General features: G+C 33.3%; 1 protein-coding gene across 1 annotated transcript in view; it reads left to right on the top strand.

Moving 5' to 3' along the window:
- The window catches only part of SEMA3A (semaphorin 3A), a 479,868-nt gene that overhangs the window by 385,456 nt on the left and 73,741 nt on the right, over nucleotides 1–20,671 (top strand). The window contains exons 7-8 of the mRNA XM_057733716.1: nucleotides 7,461–7,554; nucleotides 15,630–15,749. Of these exons, the coding sequence (XP_057589699.1) occupies nucleotides 7,461–7,554; nucleotides 15,630–15,749 (214 nt within the window). The remainder of the gene's footprint in view (nucleotides 1–7,460; nucleotides 7,555–15,629; nucleotides 15,750–20,671) is intronic.

Here is a 20,671-nt window from a genome sequence, read left to right as displayed (position 1 = left end):
AGGGTTACATTTCTTTTGTATCTTCCCACAATGTATATTGTTAAATAAGTCTTTCTGACAGGCTAATTTTTATGAAGTTTATTATTTGTAATTGCTCTTATATTCTTTTGAAGAGCCAAGGCCTCTTAATAGCTCTCAATTTTGAAATAACCATGGAAAATAGATTTCATACAGGCCAGGAAACTAAGTTTGAATGATTAGAATAGCAGAGGGATTGGGGCTGAAGTTCAATAGCTGAATTTATAAAAATAAATGAACCAAATAATAGTATGTAGAGAATGAAAAGGAAAATAGGTTTTAAAAGTCTGGATAATCCCTGTATTATATTCAAGGATGGGGCCAAAGAACAACAGAAGCAAATGTCCAAGTTCAGGATAGGATAAGAAAATCACACCAAGTTAGAAATGGAAAGATTTTTGTAGAATAGCTCATTTGGAAACTCTTGACCATGACTACATGAAGTCAGTAGACTGTAAAGATTTCTTATAAAATGTATGTATGCTTAGCTTCAGTTTTCTGGAACAAAGAATCCATAGCTTTGCTGGAATATCAAAGGGAATTCTAATGCAACAGAACTTAAGAAACGTGAACTACAAAGAAGCTAAGTGACTTGACCATCACAACACATAACATAAAAAATTCCTTTAAACTGCTGTAATGTGTAAGAAGACCTAATTCTCTCCTCCCCAGGCTGTGGCAATAGGTCTTTTCCTGTCACCAGGCACAAGTGTGTTTAAATCATCCTACTTGTCACTGCCAGATTCATCATAATATTGCACCTCTTTGATGCTATTGTTCTCCAACTAAAATTATCACTGTGTCATTGAATACAGGTTAAATTGCTTGTTCTGGCACAGAGAAGTTTCCATAGTTTGATTCCAAATTTATTTATCCACCTTATCTGTTAGTATATGTATATAGTCTTCATTGTGTAAACTTAACTTTATGTTACTTATCATATGAATTATATCTATTTTGAGGGGATTTTGTTCATGCCGTTTCCTCTAGATGGACTCATCTGCATCTGCGCTTCCCTCTGCCCCCTCTCTATGAGCTCCTCTGGCCCCCTGCACCCATAACCAATGAACACACAAACACACACATGCGTACTCACAGATATACTCGCCAACTCCTGCCAAAATACATTTTTAAAGGACTAAATCAAATAAAACTTTTCTTTATATGCTGAAACATGAAATTATCTCTCCCCACTTTGAACTCCTGTGGTTTCCAGTTTCTACTATCTTAGGGTACATCTCATGTAGTATTTTTTTTCACGTAATATTTATGGTAAGCCCACTTTTTTATATAGTGGTTAAAAACATGGATGTAGAAAGAGACAGTTCTGTTATAAAATTCTTACTCCATCATTTATTGTCTTTATGACTTTGAGTATTAAATGGAAAATGTCTCCACTTGTCATCTGTAAAATTGGCACAATAATAATAGGGTTGTTTGAAGATTAAGTGAAAAAAATATGGATGAACTCTTAGGACATCGTTAAGACTTAGTATGTGTTCAATGTTAAGTGAAATAGTTACCAAATAATATCATATGTATGGAATATTATTATTGATGTAATTTTTATTATAATTTCTTGTACACTCATTGAATTAAATAATTTGACCTCTCACCTTCATATTCCAAACATAATTCTTACATAGTCACACCTCAATATATATTTACTGCACATATTAATATTTATATAGTGTTTCAGAAAACGTATAAATTAGAAACTTTCAAAAATAGATATAAAAGTGCAAATCCCAATAAGAAATTACATATTTTTATAAGTAGAAAACTGTATTTGGCAAAAACCCAAACAGCCTTCCCATTTTGATGTTCCACTTGCCAACATCCCAGAGATACATGGAGTAATTTCTAGAAGTAAAAAATGGTCCAGTAAAACAGTTATCCTAGAATTATGGAGATATTACATTGATAAGAAAGATTTTTGAACTTCTACAAAGGACTGTTTTGATAGATCTCCCCTTCAATAAAGATGGCTCTATTGATACAAGTAATATTTACTAACAATTAATATTGATAATAACAAAAATTATGAGGTCCAGTGAAAATTAAAGAGGAACAGAGATGTAAAAGCAAAGAGAATGTAATGTTATGCTCTGTCATTAAATTTTATTTTTTATCTTTTATAGTAAGAGTAAACTCATGATTGAAGTGTGTAACAAGTATCAATAATCTATTAATAGTGACACATATAACACAAAAAAGTTAAAGATTATCGTTTCTTAAACTCACTTTAGAACTAGGTTTAATATTTGAATTTTGTAGTTTGGCCTCTACTGCACAATTGTGTTCAAATTTGTGTCATACCCTTAAAATATTAGCTCCTAGTGTCCAGGGCAATGCCCTTGCTGTTCCTTGGATATAGTTCTTCTATAGTGCCTCTTCTGTTCAGTCACACGGTCACTCATTTATCCATTCTTTCTTTCATTGAGCTTTAACTCAGTGAAAAGTCCTGTCTTAGTATTTGGGGAAATATAATGAATCAGATTTTTTCCTCACCTCAAAAGTATTTAGTAGGGAGAAAAGAATGGCATGCGTTATTGACTAGCAAGGTTGAAGGTAACAGATGGCACAGAGACTATGAATAGATTGCTGTACAAGTTCCAGGGAGAAAATATTTTTTCTTCTGGGGAAAATTAATAAACATTTAATGGACTGGTATTATGACTTAAGCCTTAAACAGTGAGTAAAGTTTGTTACCTGCATAGATTAGGAAAAGTAATTTGAATGGAAGAAGGATGGCATGTAAAAAAAGCTACAGGGCATGTATTTGTTCATCTGTCCTGCCATTAAATGTTACTTAGGTTAACCGCTGACTAATAATAGTCAAAACCCTTTTGTTTTTACTATAATCTTTTCTTGTAGATTTCATGGACTTTTTCTACTATGATTGTGGTCTGGGGGCAAGTTTTCTTTCCTTAGGGGCCGTCTAATTTTCAGTTCTACTCTTTGCTCTTACGGGAATAGGATCTAGAGCTGTGTTGTCCAATAGAGCTTCTGTGACAGTGGAAATGCTTGCATCTGTGCAATATTGTATTCACAAGTCTCATGTGACTGTTGAACACAAAATGTAGCTAGTGCAACTGAGGAATAGGATTTTTAATTTTAGTTAAATTGCTATAGGTAGCTCATGGCTATTAGTATTGCACAGCATAGATCTAGAGTCACCTTTTTAAGAGAAGTAAATAAACTTCCGGATGAATTTTATCAACAAATGTATCTCCTTTGGGTAAAATATAGTATGCCACAATATTTCCTGTGAGATCCTATTATGTCCCTTCATTGATGAAGCCAGTGGTTCTACCCAGTATTGTCATTGCCTGTGTACTATTGTTAATTAGGATATGCACAAAGGAAACTAATAAATTATATCTCCAGGAACCTCTGAAGACTTCTCCTAGGAAGTAACTTTTGAATTTAGTCTTAAAGGAAAGGAAGTTCACCCTGGAGTTGAGGACAGGTGAGCTGGGGGTGGTTCAGGCAGAAGTGAGAAAAAGCATGGTGTGACCAGGGAATACTTGATAATTCATTATAACTGGCAAATCAATTGTCTTTGTAAAGAGCAGGAGAGGAGAAAGAGCAATTTGAAAAAAAATATAATAATGTATATTTTAAAATACTGTCCAACTATTAAGTTTGATTAAGTTTATATAGTTTCCCACCCAAAGTGGTTATTCTATCACATATACATAGGATTTTCTTTTCATTTCTTTTCTTTTTTTACAAACATCATTTGTGTTTTAATCATTAAATAAAACAACTAAAATTGCAGCTTTGTTACCTAAATTTATTACTTGGACAAGATTGAGATTCAGGAAATTTATTGCCATGATGTCACCAATGGTTTATAATTTATAAAACTTTGAATTAGACATTAGCACAGTTATTATTTCCTCTAATGCCTTACCTCACCACAGTCTAATAACATTCAGGAAATCCAGAAGACAAAGGGGAAAGAGCGGTCTTGAAAGCTAAAAATAGTTGCTGAAAACTGATGCAATCATGTAATAAAATATGGCACAAGAACTTATATGACATGCTCATAGTATCTGCTAAAGCAATTAGAATCCATGCAGCTAGATTTCTGTTCGTGTATTACTAAAAATGAAAACTGTCTCAGCCCAAGTAAGACATATAAGCTATGCAGTTTAATTGTATACACTGGTCTTAAGACTTTTGGTCTTATTACTTGCATATGTGATCTATTTAACACTCTTTAAGACAGAAAATCATTGAGTAGCAATCAGATTTCAAAAAGCTTTCCAAATATAGCCAGACAGTTATCTACGTGATATGCTACATATGACAACATAGAATGTACAATTATATTAACACAGACTTCTTTTCGAAGGGATCAGTATTTTCACACATTTAACAGGTCTTGCTCACAAAATAACAGAAACAGCAATATTGGTGTCTCTCAATATCAATCACAGTAAGTTTATCAGATGTGTTAAAAGGGTAGTCTTTTACAATTGAGAATTTTTATACATGTTATATTTAATGATTTTTTTTTCAGAAAAGCTTTTGAACTGGACTCTGATCTAGCTATAGGAAAGAACAATTTTCAGTGCATTTTTGGGGTCCAAAGTATCTGTGTATTTTTAAACATATGTCTTAATTTCCACTGATGAAAATATAGGCAGGCACTTCCACTGTAGCATGAGAGATAATCACTATAGGAAAAAATGATTTTATTTTAGTAACTATAAACAATGAAAAACAAAAATTAATGAATATTTTTCTAGGGCATACTAAATATTATTTTATATACATTATTACAATAAATATTCCCAATCAACCCTATGAGATTTTCCTGTCCTCCTTTTATAGATGAGGAATCTGAGTTTCAGAAGGGTTTAGGGATTTCCTGAGGCCCAGATAATAAAAGACACAACCGGGGATAATATCCATTTCTGTCTGATTTCAGCAGCCTTAGACTCCGTTACTGTGTGTAACAGGTATGAATTTTACACTACAAACATTTGTATGTAAGAAATATCTTTTACTTCCCTATTCAGAAATCAAATTATATTTATTCCAGGCCCTGATATCACTAGGCTGGAAAGGAAATTCAATCTTTTACCCTTCAGTAGAATCGTATAAGAATATGGAATAATTACATGGTAGAAACCCAGAAATTTGGGCAAGAGTTCCATTTAAAGAAAAAAAAAAGAAGGAAAGGAAAAAGAGGCCGGCTTGAAACACATAACCTGACACCATGACGAAGGATAGTTTTTCATCTTCTCTTAAACCAAAACTGACATTCTTAACCTCTTTTCCTGTGAAGTCTAATCCTTTACCTTGTAAATCACATGTTAAACACGAGGTTGCAAGTACTTCTTATATACCTTGGCATTGTCTTATTAACTGGGACACAAGATCCCAGACATCGTGTCTCATACTTTGAGGGATAGCTCCTCTATCTTTGTCAGTATTGTAAAATGTCTTATGAGGACAAGAAATTTATACTAATATTCATAACAGTATCATTAGCCACATCACCACCTCTCCCTGCTGCTTCCTCTAACCTTTGTTTTCTGTCATTGTGGCAGTAGAGTGTATGTCATTTACTGAGCATATTTCTTTTGGACGTTTCCTAATTTTTATCAAAATATATCTAAATATTTCTTAAGGTTTCTTCTCTGCTTTTCCTTAGTATATGGCAATAAATTGCATAGTATAGTTTTAATATTCAAATGTCTATGATAAATGTGTATTTGTGAATAAGTTTATAATTTGGTGACTTATGTAACTGTGTTTAAGTAATACTTCTTTCGAGTTCTGCTAGGAAAGTTTACAATAATGGTAACAACTTGTATTAAATTTTCATATTCTTGTTGTAGTGGTAATATGAGCAGTATTAATAGAATAAAAATATTGTGTCTGTTTTTTATTTTGTTGCTTTAAAAATATTTTATTTCAGTTCTTTAATCCTCACAGTAAACATTTGAGATTAAATATCCTTATTAACGTTGGCTTTTAGAAACCGAAGGCTCAGAGATATTAATTGGCTACCAAAGAACCAGAGCTAATCATTGTCCCAACTGGGCCTGACTGCTGACTCACTGCTCTTCCTACTACAACTTAGCACAGTTCTGAGAAACCCTATAAATTTTTCGCAGTGTAAATTTTAGAACTCAGCTAAAGAACCATCAAAGCTAGGAGAAAGCTATTTACCAACTACAGAATCAATGTAAGGAAAGAATAGACATGGTATTTCTCACTCACGGTAATAAAAATGGCGAATACTTTTGGTTTGCTTCTTTTCACTCTTCTTCCCTAACTCAAATGAGTTTTAAGTGTCATAATTTGAAACTCTGCCATTAGCTCCATCAGAAATATTAAAAGTTAAATAAAGTGATCCATATTGGCCATAAAATGAACACCATTTACTATTCTAAGAGTATAGAAAATGCTTTTATGTGAATAGTAGAGAAATTGCCAAAAAAGCTATTTTATTTTAGTCTGTGGACAAGTTAATGTGCTACCGGAAAATGCATACATATTCTGAACTAATTAATTTCCAGAGCACTTGGTTCTGAAAAGAGTGCTCAGGAATACCCCCAATTTACTCCACTGTCCTATAGAAGTCTCACATTCTAAGGACAGGGTCTTAGGCATGAGTTAGTTACCTCCTTATTAAGGCTTTTGTTTCAGTGCTTTCTGGCATACTTTCTACCATAGTCAAATGTTCACTACAGTTTCTGGGTACTTGAGCCTCAACTGAGCAGAATTCCCTGTGATAAAAATGTGTCACCTCTGTGCTTGTTGTCCTAAGGACACTATCTTCAGGTACACCCGTCCTAATAAACAGTTTGATATTTCCCACTTACAGAAATTGATAAGGATAGTTTCAGGTACCTTCCACCTTCCAAGGTGAGTAATTTAAAAATGCTTCAGGGGCTTGTAAGCATCAAAGTTGTAGGAATGACAGAGTGAAGGACGTGACTTCTGTGGCTATTTCCTTCTGGAAAGTACTAAAAGAAAAGTGAAATAATGTATCCTCTTACAGACATCTTATATAGTGAGTTGCTATTTTTTTTCTTTGTGTGAAGGAGGTGAAGGAGTCATTTTTTAAAAAATTTATCAGTCTGTCGAGAGCCATTAGGGTAGCTTTTGGCATACCTATGTGATAAAGCGATCACTCTACTCTTATCATGGCATGTTTGGCCTTTAGAGTTCATTTATACACAATTACTTGCAACATTCTAAATGCTACTAAAAATCACCAAGCTAGATAGATGTTTGTCAAGTAATAACTAGGTTTCATCCCACTTAAGTTATCTTGTCATCTCTAAATTACACAAAGAATAATACACCTTGATAGTGTGGAAGAATATTTAACCTCTCTCTGATTAACTGGCATGTTAAAAATAAAAATACTTTTTATTATAAATGAATTGAATTCTTCTTTTTCTTTTCTACAGGACAGCATTTTTAAGCTGGAAGACTCACATTTTGAAAATGGCCGTGGGAAGAGTCCGTATGACCCTAAGTTGCTGACGGCATCTCTTTTAATAGGTACTTAGTCAACAATCAATTAAACAGTGAAGTTTCTATAGATAATAGCCAGTTGACAAATTTCCTTCTTATATACCAAGATTTTTCATTAATAATCATAAGATATTTTAAGAGTATGTCAGTTGAGATATTTTCAAATATTTTGAAAATGGAGAAGAAACAGTAAATGCTGCTTTGATTATTGTACTCTAGTCTATGATTCTTTTTAATCAAAATGGTTTAATAGTATCTTTAAAATTGACTGCTCAATCACTATACATCCCCACTAGACCTTTACAGTTTTTGTTTCATAAAAATATGGTTTTGATTTTCATTTTTTGAAAGAGGAGTTTCAAGGGGGAATTTGACAAGTCCGAAGGAAAGAATGAGATTCACTCTAGGTTGTTAATAAGAGTCCCAAGATTTGTCACACTCTGAACATTTGGACAACTTAATCGGCACAATCCAACTAAACGGTAGTACAATTGACAGAGACCCCCTTGTGTTACCTTGAGTTGACAAAGTCCTTCTGTAGTCATTTTTTTTTTTGACTTTAGGAATTCTTCTTTTTTTAATCTAACAAAACATTTTGTGTATTTCCTGTACCCTTTTCTTTAACCATCTTCCTTTCTAGTTTTCTTCTTTCCTCTTTTCCTTCAGCATTGCAAATAGGTGGTGAATGCTTACCCATAGTTAAAAGTTAAAGGAGGAAGATAGAAGCAGGCAGAAGAAGGGGAAAACTTTAGTTTTTATTGAAAGAGAATTCTTTCCACATTCTTTTAACCACTCTGGACTGGGATTAAATAATACACAAAAAGTGATACGTCATTAGACAATTTTTATTTTTCTTTTTTGTTTTCTTTTTTTAACTTTTGAATATGCCAACAACCTAAAACAGAAGATTCTAGGTCCTTTCCTTTTTCCTGAATATGTTTTTATATAATCATGTAGAAATTATGTATCATTTTACTTCCTTTTCTTTTTCCTTTTGTTCTCTTTTTTTATAAAATATAGAAAATAATTATTTGACAACACAAAAAAATAATAAGTGTAACTTTCAGGCATAAACTTTTTAATTGAATTTCAAATAATACATCTAGATTTTGAAAAGGTAAATTTAGGCTATATTTGATGTATAATAACTTCATGAACTTTTGCCCTTTTCTTTTAAAAAATAGCTTTTTTTTTTATTCAACAAAACAAAATTCTAGACATAATGACTACTGCATTAACTATGAAAATATATTTTTTCCAGTATTCTCTAGTGTTTACTTTATCACCGTTTCCCTGATCCTTTTTCTATTAAGAATAAAACCATTACAACTTGAATTATCTCCTCGATTGCTTTAGAAATGTAGACAATTTCAGTCTATTTGATCCATTTATAGAGCACTTGAACAAAAGTTTAAGAGCTGAAGGAATGCAGCAAATGTAACATACTTATAATTTTCCTATTCACAGATGGCCTACTGATTACGTGTGGATGACTTCCTTAAGTGCACACACAGAAAACTGTCTTAAACAAAGGGGAGGAGTACTATCTTGTGTGAACTTGCAGCCTATACTTATTTAAATTGCATACTGAAAAAAAAACGATAGGTGTTCTTCAAAAAGCACTATGTAAAATTGTGCCTAGAGCAGCTTTATTTTGTTTGTATGTTTCTCGGTAGGGATTTGCTGGATTATTTATTTTAATATTCTATTGAGAAAGGATGATGACAAGTAAGTATTACTTAGTTCATATGGTATGCAGCCACACGACAGCCACAAAGAATATGAAACGCCGCAGTTTTGGTTTTATATTCGAACTTCTTTGAAAAAGTTGTATAAGTTTGTGAAAAGGAAGAGAGAATGAGGGAAGTTGCATGAGTCAAGGAGAGGATGTATGGCTAAAAAAGATGGCAGGCGTTTCAGAGAAGCAGCTTTTAAGTGGAAGCCCAGATCTCACCTAGCCAATACTGTAAAGTAATTGAATAATTTTCAGAGGTATTTAGTGCTTTTTGACGAAGATTATTCAAGCCAGCATAAATTAATTTCTGAATCAGTTGAATAGCAAGATACAGAAAAATAAGCAGGCCATACTAGACCTGGTAAAATCCCTCAAAATATTTGCAGCACCATTTTAATTCAAAAGCTGTGACTTCCTTCATTGAGGTTATTTGCTTCTTTTATAACTATACTACAAATTCTTCACTTCACAGTAAATTTAATTCCCCGTGTTGGTTTCTCTTCATTTTTCTTTCACTGCTTTAAAAATATAGCTTACTAATTTAATGGAGTTCTTTTAACATAGATATTTTCCACAGCACTTCCCAAACTTTTACATACGAGGGTAACAACTGTCACTGAAGTATACAGATTGTACATTGTGTATATATATATATTTAAGAACTTTTATTGAGATACAGTTAACAGACAATAAACTGCATATATTTAGAGTGTACAATTTGTTTTTTTTTTCTTATTAGTAATGCATATATGGCAATCCCAATGTACATTGTATATTAAAGAATGGCTATTAGGAAAGCCTATCCACCCAAAAGAGTGTAAATATATTCTCCTCATTTTTGCACATAGAAGAAATTTTCAAGGTGGTTCCAGGATGCTTCCTTCCCCAATACTGGGAAATAAAATTTTACCTTTGGCTCAAAACACTAGTAAACTGGCTAGATGGATCTTGACAGCAGATACTTTTACATCACCAATCCCTCTATTAAGCAGTTTCAACCTGTGGTAAGCTTTAAAGCCAGATGACTACTTAAAAAATTTGGTTTGTGAAATCTGTCAAGATTTAGTATAAGCTCTTTCCAAACTGCCTTGGGTTTTTAAGCTGATAACCATAGAGAATATGGAATCTTTCCCAAGCAATGCATAGCTACCAAATTAAGTCTCCCAACCCTATAATATGTCCTAAAGTTTTAAAATCACTTTAGTAAATTCTTCAAATCTGCTTTAATAAAAATCATGTTATCAATATGAAATTGCTCCAGTGTTTATTTTTAATATTTTTTAATTTTACCCACCAGTAAATATTTTTTGACTTTGTTTAAAAACTTTTCATTAAAAATAGCAGCTGCTCCCCTGCTTAGAATAAATGCTATGTGTGAACACAACACAAGAATAAAACGCAACATTTCCCCCACTAATTATCATCTCAAGTTTTCATGACGTGAAACAGTCAACTTGAAAGCAGTTTTGGTTCTTCATTGAAGTTTATTTCTTCAATTATTTCTTCTTTGCAGTGCTAATAATGTTCCATCACTAAGAGATATTATGAAGACCATTTTCAGGGGTCTGGGACTTTTAGCTATGGTTTACTTCCCCAAGCTAGAATTCGACCATGCCTCAGGGAAGAACATAATTCAACATTAGGATATGCTCTCACTTGGTATTAGAGCAAACAAGGTACACCCCCAAATTAATTAACTATAATTGAGAAAGTTAATTTGAACTTTTCTGAGCCTCAGTTTCTTTGTGTATAAAATGGCATGGCCAGGCAAATTCCGCTAGTTTGTTGTGATAATTAAATAAGACAATGTAATAGCATACTACGTTTGGGTACGTACATATTTCTGGCATAGATTAGAAGTAGAAAGTAAAAAAGGAGGAACTGGTAATAGTGGTTGCCCGTAGGGAGGCTAGGAGAGAGATTTGGTACTGTATAAATTTTATATTTTTAATTTTGTATCATTTACATTTATAACTACTCAAAAAATTTTAGTTTTAAAAGGACAGGATAAGTAACAAAGCTAGTATATTTATTGGTATAGAGAAGTTGCTTAACAAATGTGAAAATGTAAAAGTGTTCCCACACCCTTCCACTCTCAAGACGTAGCTTTCATCCATGTCGTGTGCGCGCGCGCACACGTGTGCACGTGCATGCATAAGAAGAGAGAGAGAAAGAGAGTTTTTTCCCTCTGTTTCTAATTACTCTGCTACTCTGTGAGTGGAATTTGCTTAAGGTGTTAACAACATAATGACTTGGTCTTTAGGTTTGTTTGATTTTTGCTCACATTCATGTCACACTTTACACCTGTGTTAGTAATGCTGTGATTTCATCAGGAAATGTTTTTTTTCCACCTTCTGTTTCTTCTTACCACACCCTTCTTAGGAATTGTAACCCAATACATTAACTGATCTAAGCCACGTTTTGACTTCATTTTGAGCTGTGAACAAAAAGTGCAGAGTACATATGAACTTTTGTTTTTAACTCACGCTTGTCAGATAACACTGCCATGGTAGTAATGCAGTTCACTAAACTTTTTGTTCATCTCAGTAAAGAGTGCTTTCCTTAGAGACAGTTAAGAAAGCTTACAGTTCAGAGAGAATGGCACTGTACTCAAATAGCAACTTTCATATTTGACAATTTCTGTCGTGTTAGTTACACCTGTCAGCACTAATTTATCTTAGTCTGATGTATTATTTTTGAGACATCAAACTGCCTACATGATATTTTTGTAGAGAGACTTAAAAACTTTTTTGGACAGAGTATCCACACCACTTTTGATGTGTATAACAATTCTTTCGGTGTATTATTCTACCTACAATTTAATAAAATTGGAGAAATAAATCTTCTATTACTAGTAACTTAGTATCTACAGAAAACCCAAAGTATGTATTTTAGCCATAATGCAATTTGAATCATTGTAGGCTAACATTTGCCTATACTTAGGGTTATAAAATTGGAAAATTAACACATATAATTTGATAACTTCATAAATGACCTCAAACACAAAAGAAGTGTGGCAAGTGAGCGTTTTTAGAAAAGCATATTTGTTCTCCAACTATAAGCCAAATAAGGTGTAGTAATTTTTTTTTAATTCAGATATTGTTAGATCATTTCAGATAGCCAGAGAATGTAATAAGTCTTTATACAGGGTGGTAATACACAATTACATTAAATGAAATATACTCTGAGTTGATATTATATGTTATACATCTGCTTAAAGAGAATGCAAGAGTAGGATATTCTACCACCTATACACTTGGGCCAAATGACAGATATGTCATACACTTTTTGAAGGCGTCGTCCCTAATGAGAATCCTATAGACATCTGAGCAGAAAATCTGATCTAAGTCCTGGTGTAAAAGAACAGTTACTGATACCAAGCATAGACGACATGAGAGTGTACCCTCATGGCCACCTGATCATCGGCTGCCCTCCAGCCTGTAGATATCATGTTGACTCTTGCTAAAAATAATATTTAAGTAGGAGGTAATTTCCTATGACTGGAGGCAACTGGTGCCTTAACTACAACCTTCCTTTGGTTTCTAAGTCAAACGCTTTATAAATTCTGTTTTTAGTAATAAATTGAGTCATTAGCTCTTCTACTGATGAACTCTTCTAACTCTTCTACACACTCCAAGTGACCTACTTATCTATTGTCAAAAGAGAAAGAAAAGCAGTCTCTCTGCCTTTGCCTTCATTTATATTGATTTTTGTCTTCCTCATATGGGAATGGATCAATAAATAATCATAAGTTATAAAACAGCTAAGCAAATGAATATGAGAAAAAAACTATAAATATCCAAATAGTGTTTATTTGGTTGTAGTTTTTGTTATTTCATCTCTATCTGGAATAGAGTTTACATATAGTAGCAACCATAATTATGAATTTTACTCACACTGAAAAAGCTAAATGAAAAAAAAAATTAACTGATGATATTCTTTGCTCTTCCATTTCTGATTACACTTTCCGTTAGGCATGGTCTGACTACACTCTGATATAAAATTGTTCCCTTTTCACCTTTTGGTTGTCCTGTTTTCACCTTTCCTGATTTTCATCACCTAATGTGGTTGAGAGGGCAATGAGGTTCAACTAGTAATTTAATGCTTTTGATTTTTCAAGGTAAAGAGGTTACAGGTTATCCTATGACAGGTGTTCCAACATGAAAATATTTGAAATTGACAATAACATTTTAGGCTGCTTTCACAATACATTTTTAACTAACATTCTCTTATTCATACGGATCAAAAAAATTCACCTGAAGTTTAAAAATTCACATCTATCAATCAATTATTTGTAAAAAGATAAGGTATCAACCTTAATAAAAATTTATAGTGATTGAATATAGATTAAAATTAACTACATCATATGCATTAAAATATTTCAGAGTACCTTTGAAACTTATAGGTAGCTTGTTCGTAGCGTTTTTGTGCTTTTTGAAAGTGTTATTTCTTTACCTTGTGGGCATATAAAACATTATTATAGTATATTTTGGTGAGAGCAGCCTGGATTTGAACTTGATATTTAATTAAGTGAAGAGAAGACAAGACACTTTTGAATCCCAAAGATACCATAATATGACAATTCATGATGTCATATGAGTACCATTCATTAGCTAGTAAGTTGTACTTAATACATTGTCAAACCATCACTTTTCTCTTGATTTACAATTCAGAATAAGTGATCAGTTTTTAAAAACTCAGTCTCTAAGATAAGGTGTCTTTCTATTAATATATAAAGTCATAACTTGAAGTTTCTTAGCGATTCTATCTATGTAGCTATTCTGCAGTGCTTTGGAAGTTTTCCAAATCCTGGTACTTTCAAACACATCAGAGAACCAGAGGTTCTACCAGAGGAATTAATTTAGCTTGGACCACTGAAAATGTCTATTTCATTTCAAAACCCTTTATTTGCAAGTGAGAATTGTGGGTGTGAACAAGGGATATCACATAAAGAATCAGACTAATAAGACTTTCCCAAAAGTATTGATAACTGAAGATGCACAGAAAGTTGCTGATTAATACACACAGAAGTCCTTTGGAAATGACAGTGGTATACAAATGTTTTATGTTATAATTTATTTATGCCTACTTTGTTTTCTGAGTATTTTTCAAGTCAATGACTTCAGAAACATTAGCCTGTCCAAGTAATCAACAAGATAGTATTAGGTTTTACTATCATTATGGTAGATTATTTGGAGAAAATGTTATATTTATTGTTTTGTTTTGCTGATAATTCACTGTAGGCAAGCAAGCAATAATGCATTTTCTGGATGGTATAATATGAGGCGCTTTTTGTTTAAAGGAAAGAAAATGTCATTTTTACAAACTTCACTTTAATGAAAAGTGGTATGGTATATATTTAGTATAAGAGGCTTGGGATTAAACAGGCCTGGGTTTGAACTTTCACCTTGACTTGCCTAGTCATTAGCTGAGCAACCTTGGGTTTCTTGAACTGTAAAATAGGGATAACATTTCTGTCATAGGGTTGTTGACAGAACTAAATGAGATAATTGGAGAGTGTCAAGCCAGCACCTGACTGGCCCCGCATGCACAAATGGTGTTCAGTAAATATTAACTTCTCTTTCTCCTTATTTCTTTTTCCTTCCTATTCCAACCTGCTGATTATGATTATTACATTATTAAACTCTGACCTAGAGTTAATTCAGTTTAACTAGAAAAGAGTCAAAGCACAACAGAATCTTGATCTGTAGTGATTATGGCCTGTGTTTATCAAAATTCCCCCTTCTTCAAACACATTTCTGTTATATCTGAAACTATGTGGTGGACTTGTTTTTGGATTGTGTGATAGCTCATACCAAGTTAGGACACTTTCCCCCCAAAATATTCTACAGAATGAAAGGCAAGAAAAAGTTTTGGCAAGGAAAATATTAATCTTCTCTAAATTATAGTAAAATCTCATTAATTTAGATACCACTAAAAAGGAAGTGTAAGATTTAATTCCATTAAACTCAAAACTATAAGCGAGATTTTGCAGTGAAACTTTACCCTAAAAAATAAAGATATTAGAAACATAGTAGCTTTAAACATATAAAAGCAGACAATGTGATGCATATAATTTGTGTTTTGTACTTTGTTTGTCTTTGGTCATAATAGAAAATATAAAAGTTCAAGTTTTAGTAGTGTCCACTGAATCATATTTTACTCAGTTTTTCAAAGTTAGTGCTAAATGAGTGGTGAGATACTCCCTTCAACAGAGACATAGTATAAACATAAGTAGCTTTGTATAATGATGCACAGAGCATTAGCATGGTCTTAACATGAAACTTGTATTTTGTTTTTTGTTTTGTTTGTCTTGCCTTAATTAAATTAAAGTATGTGTATGTGGTTTTATTTTGTCACAACACAGATGGAGAATTATACTCTGGAACGGCAGCCGACTTTATGGGGCGAGACTTTGCTATCTTCCGAACTCTTGGGAACCACCACCCAATCAGGACAGAGCAGCATGATTCCAGGTGGCTCAATGGTAGGTGGTGCGTGCAAGAGCGCGGACACAAAACACGGGCATCTATAGTAAGTCAGTGGAGACCTTTCCTTGTATGGTGCAAACAATATGATTTGAGATTTAGTGTGCAGTTAAACTCATGGTGGTGACTTCATGGCTGTGGGTGTGAGAAAGTGGGGCAAAAAGAGAAAAGAGAGATTAAAAATTCAGGAAAATATTTGCTTTGTGCCAAAACTAAAGTTTCTCAGTAGTTAACTATGGAAAAAAATAGATCTGGGCTGGAGCTGCGGAAGGGAGGCAATGGAAAAAGATAAGATGACTTACCAATCTTGCCTTCCAGGGACACCACAACAAATCTCATGATGTAGTATTTTTTTCCTCCACACCCCTCTGTTGCTTTGAAAGCATCATATAAGTTATTAAATGTTTAAAAAATTGTTGAGGTAAAAACATTACATTGAAAATGTCTTTGAAAGGACTTTGTACCGTTTCATTTGATTCTCCTTTAATCTTCCTAAAATTCTTTCTCCCATTTTACAGTTTGAGAAATTAAGGCTAATATTTTATCTGATTACATCTAACCCAGTAGTAGATTTGGGACAAAAATGCAGTTTCCTGAACGTTAAGCACTGGTGTCATACTTGATGAAGCAGATACTTTTTGTAAAAATTTATTTTATTGAAGTACAATTTACAGTGTTGTTTTATTTTCTACTGTACACCAAAGTCATGCAATTACACATATATATAATATTTTTCATATTCTTTTCCATTATGGTTTATCATAGGATACTGAATACAGTTCCCTGTGCTATACAGTAGGACTTTGTTTTTTATCCATTCAATATATAATACTTTGCAAGGCAGATACTTTTTTTAATTCTCTTTTTCTTTTTAATAATAAATAAATTTACCATAGAGAAAATTATAAAATTTATATGCCAAAAATAAATAAATACTATTTTCATTCAGGTTTTGAACCAAATAATCCTTATATAAGTCTTCTATGTAGAGTTTTTGTTGTTGTTGTTGTTCACTTATGCATTCATCAAAAATTTTTATATTAGTCCCCATGCAATATTTTCATGGTTATTTTTTATTATTAAATAATGATCTTCATTTATATCTGCCTTCAATTCTATAAAATAAAGCTTCCCAAATCTCACATTCATGAACTCCCCTTTGGTCTCACATGCCTCATTAATAAGGATGAAGCTCATGGCTTACAGTCCATTTATGTACTCAGTAAGATGCTTGATTTGAACTTTGAACTTCTTCCATGCTTGCTTCTCCTGCTCTTCTGGGGGTACCCAAAATTCATTTCACTTGTGTCTTTCATTGGTTTGTAGGAGAAAAATCACAATCTGCTCCTGAATCTCACTGAAATTTCAGGAGACCATGAGTTGTGTGTCTTTATTCTGCTATATCCCAACTCTACAATGACCATTCAAAACATAAAACATACCTCAACTTACCTCAATCAGCATTTCATTCCTCCTGTAACAACATTTCTGATTGTCCTGTTATTTTTCATGTATTAGTGAAAATAATATGCCTCTTACCTTCCTCTTTTGACCCTACTGCCTTTGCTCTTAATTGCATTGATTTTTTTCGTAAATTTACCCAATTTACATTTCTTGCTGTCTTTATCTCATCTTAACCACTGATTTCTTCCCTGACCTGCAAACATGTTCACCTACCCTATCCAAACTCTCCCTTTAATCATGGTGTACCACAAGATCCCTAGATGTCTAAATACATAGTCTGTTTAGGAACTTGTTTTCTCAACATTTTCACCACATTTAGCCATTTTCAGCCTGACTTTGATCCCATGCAACTGTTCCTCCACTAGTGACTTTTATGCTTTTTTTTTTTATTTTCAATCGCCATTTAGACAACCTCTCCTGTGGTATTTGTCACTTAACTAGCCCTTTCTCTTTAAAAGGATCTGTTCTCTCAGTTTCCTGTATTTCCTGCTCCCCCAAGTTTCCAGCGAGTTTGACATTACTTCCTAGTTGCTGTTCTTTAAATGCGGATGATGCATGAAATAATGCATGAAACAAACACTGGGGTGATCAAAAGGAACTGGACAGACACCCGCGCCTGGGGATAGAGGAAGTAGAATGGTCCCCAAGTGACCAGCTGAGAAATTAGAAGCCTCACCAAGGAAAAGAAAAGATGCTGAGATCACGATAAGTCTCTCTGTGGAAAGCCATTAAAGAGCCAAACTCTAAAATCCCAGAGGACAGTTTTGGAATCCACTGCAAGTTATTAAACCTAGGCTTTGTATGGACTCAAAATTAGTAGGAAAGAAACCTCTTTCAACGTGGCTATCTGGTCTTTTCTCAAACTGAAATATTTATGTAGGAGGGGAAAATGTTTGTTTTTTTATTCAGCAAGAGGGAAACTTTGATCTACTAAGAACTCTAAAGGGCATACAGGCTTTCACTGTCCATGAGGAAGGAAATCTCATTAGAAGATGGAATAACATAAAGGAGAGTATAGTATGCATTTCATTTTTATGGCCTTGGAGGAAAAAAGTCATCAAGTTAAAGCTGCTTTTGTGTGACGCACTCACATGTTGACAGCTGAGTCTGAAGAATTTACACTGTGGGAAAACAGTCATTGTCCACAGCTCTGTACTTCATCTCCACAAATGTGTAGTTCATTTGAGAATTCAGTTATCAGTCTCTCAGCACTAAACGTGAGAACTGATTTTGCCAAATTAGCACAAAGTTTACATTTGACAGGGTGCAGAAACCAGAACTGCTGCAAGACGGAGGATGCAGACACACAGAGATAGAACCAAGGAACTGTGTGATTCAAAAGCCTCATGAAATTAAACACCACTGAAGAACAACATTGGAAACATAATGTTTACACATGCGTGCATAAAATAAATGAGTGTTGCAGCGTCAGCATAGACTACACAATCAGTTGTGCTGCCAGAAGTAATAAATTACCTTGCAAGGTACTTTTGGAAATGTCTTCCGAGCTATTAAAATTAATTTTGGTATAGGACTTACTTTACTTTTATCAAATCAATTTAAACCAACTCAGTTATTTTGGAAGAATTAATTGGCCTATTTTAGATGACTTTTAATTTGTTTTCTTGCTAAACGAATAAAAATTGTTGTCTAGTTGAATCTTGGAATATCTCAAATTTTTATGGAATTTCACTATTTTCATAATTACTAAAGTTTACATTTTTATAATAGTAGCAATAAAAGCTTAAATTCAGTTTCATTTCACCAGGAAACATTAAGAATAAGTAACAAACTTTTAGATGAAGAAACATAAGAGAAATGGAATCTATTGATTTCGTACATAACTGCTTTTTGAAAACCATCATTTACACTAGCTCCTAGCTGAAGATTGCTAGATGTTAGAACAACTTTTGGTTTCAGAAAATGTACTGATATGAGTTTGACCTGATTTGCCAAAATGCACCTTTTTTTTTTTTTCTTCATAAATTCTCTCGATATTATATAGCTTTAAACTCCAGTTCTAAATTTGGTTTACTAACACTGTGAAAATTAGGTAAAACTGCTCTCTGTATTCATAGTAAAAAAAACAAATTTACCCTGCTGTTATAGTAATGATTTCTTATCATTTATTATGTAAATATCACCTAGTTCTTATACATATTAGTCATTCATTAGAGCAGATGGATGGCTAACCCACATTTAGTTTTCTATTTGATGACACTGTTTCTAACATTGTTTAGGTTTTGGACTATCATTGGAATGCTATATGATAGAAGGAAAGACTATAGTCATAGACTTTAGAGTGAGACAGTGTTTCACCTTGACCTTGGACTTGTTAATGGGTTTATAGTACTACCTATGTCTTATAGTTGTGAAAAAAATGACTACACGATAATGTGTATAAAGTATTAAGCAAGTGATGGTCATGTAGTAAGCGCTTAATAAATGTGAGTTTTTTCCGTATCCTTTACCCCACTTCCATTGGGTGGAGCATGCTTAGTAAGCTTTGTCAGACTCATTCTGTGAGTGATTATATTTGAGTCAGGGTGAGAGGGCAGTCAGAATTGGGTTTTAATACGTGAAACCACATGGATCCTTGAGAGAGCCAAGGCCCATTGCACACAAACAGACCTAATTACAGTGCCCAGAGTGTGAGACCTTCCCACTCATTTCAGGAAGACCTGTTTTCTTTTAGTGGAATTTCCTAAAAGGATTGTGCCTGTGGATAGACTTGGTTTTTTTTTTTTTTTTTGTAATTGAAATGGTATGCGAGTCATCATTCCACTTCCTCTCACTTGTAATACTCATACCAGGATGGCCTGCCCTTATTGGAATCAGCATAGCTTCCTCTGTGGTCATGTGCTAGGATATTTCATGTTCTCTAAAGATTCAAATTTCTCCACAAGATGTATTTTTTTTGAAAATAGAACCAAGAAATGTAACCACAAATAAATTCTGAGAGCACAGATTAACACTGTATGGCACCAGATACCTAATCTCAGATCACTTGTACAAGTCTCGATATGCTATTTTAATTCTACCATCTTTAAAGGCGTGAACTGTATCCATTGGAATTTTTTTAATAAATAAAATTAATCATCTGGTTTGGCATAATGTAAAACTTATTAATGATGCCATTTTGAACTATTTCTCTAACTTAAGTTAGTAGTACTTTGCTGACCTTGGGGGAAAAAGCCCTCTGGAAGCTTTATTCTATGGTTATGTGAGGAGATAAGTAATTATTATAGATATTGAGTGGCCATTCAGTTAAAACAACAAGAGCAACCACAAGCATCCTCTATGAAAGAAGCAGAGATAGTCTTTTTTAACTTCTGAATTACATATTCTGTGAATTACATTCTATACTCAGTTAACAATTCTGAAGCATCAGTGCACTGAGTCACAAATAAAAATGTTAATATTTTCGGTTATTTTTGGTGAAATCATGCTGAAACAT

This window comes from Hippopotamus amphibius, chromosome 4 (assembly GCF_030028045.1).
Source record: "Hippopotamus amphibius kiboko isolate mHipAmp2 chromosome 4, mHipAmp2.hap2, whole genome shotgun sequence".
Classification (NCBI taxonomy): Eukaryota; Metazoa; Chordata; class Mammalia; order Artiodactyla; family Hippopotamidae; genus Hippopotamus; species Hippopotamus amphibius.
Note: the sequence above shows the minus strand (reverse complement) of the source record. Positions and strands in the feature narration are given on the sequence as shown.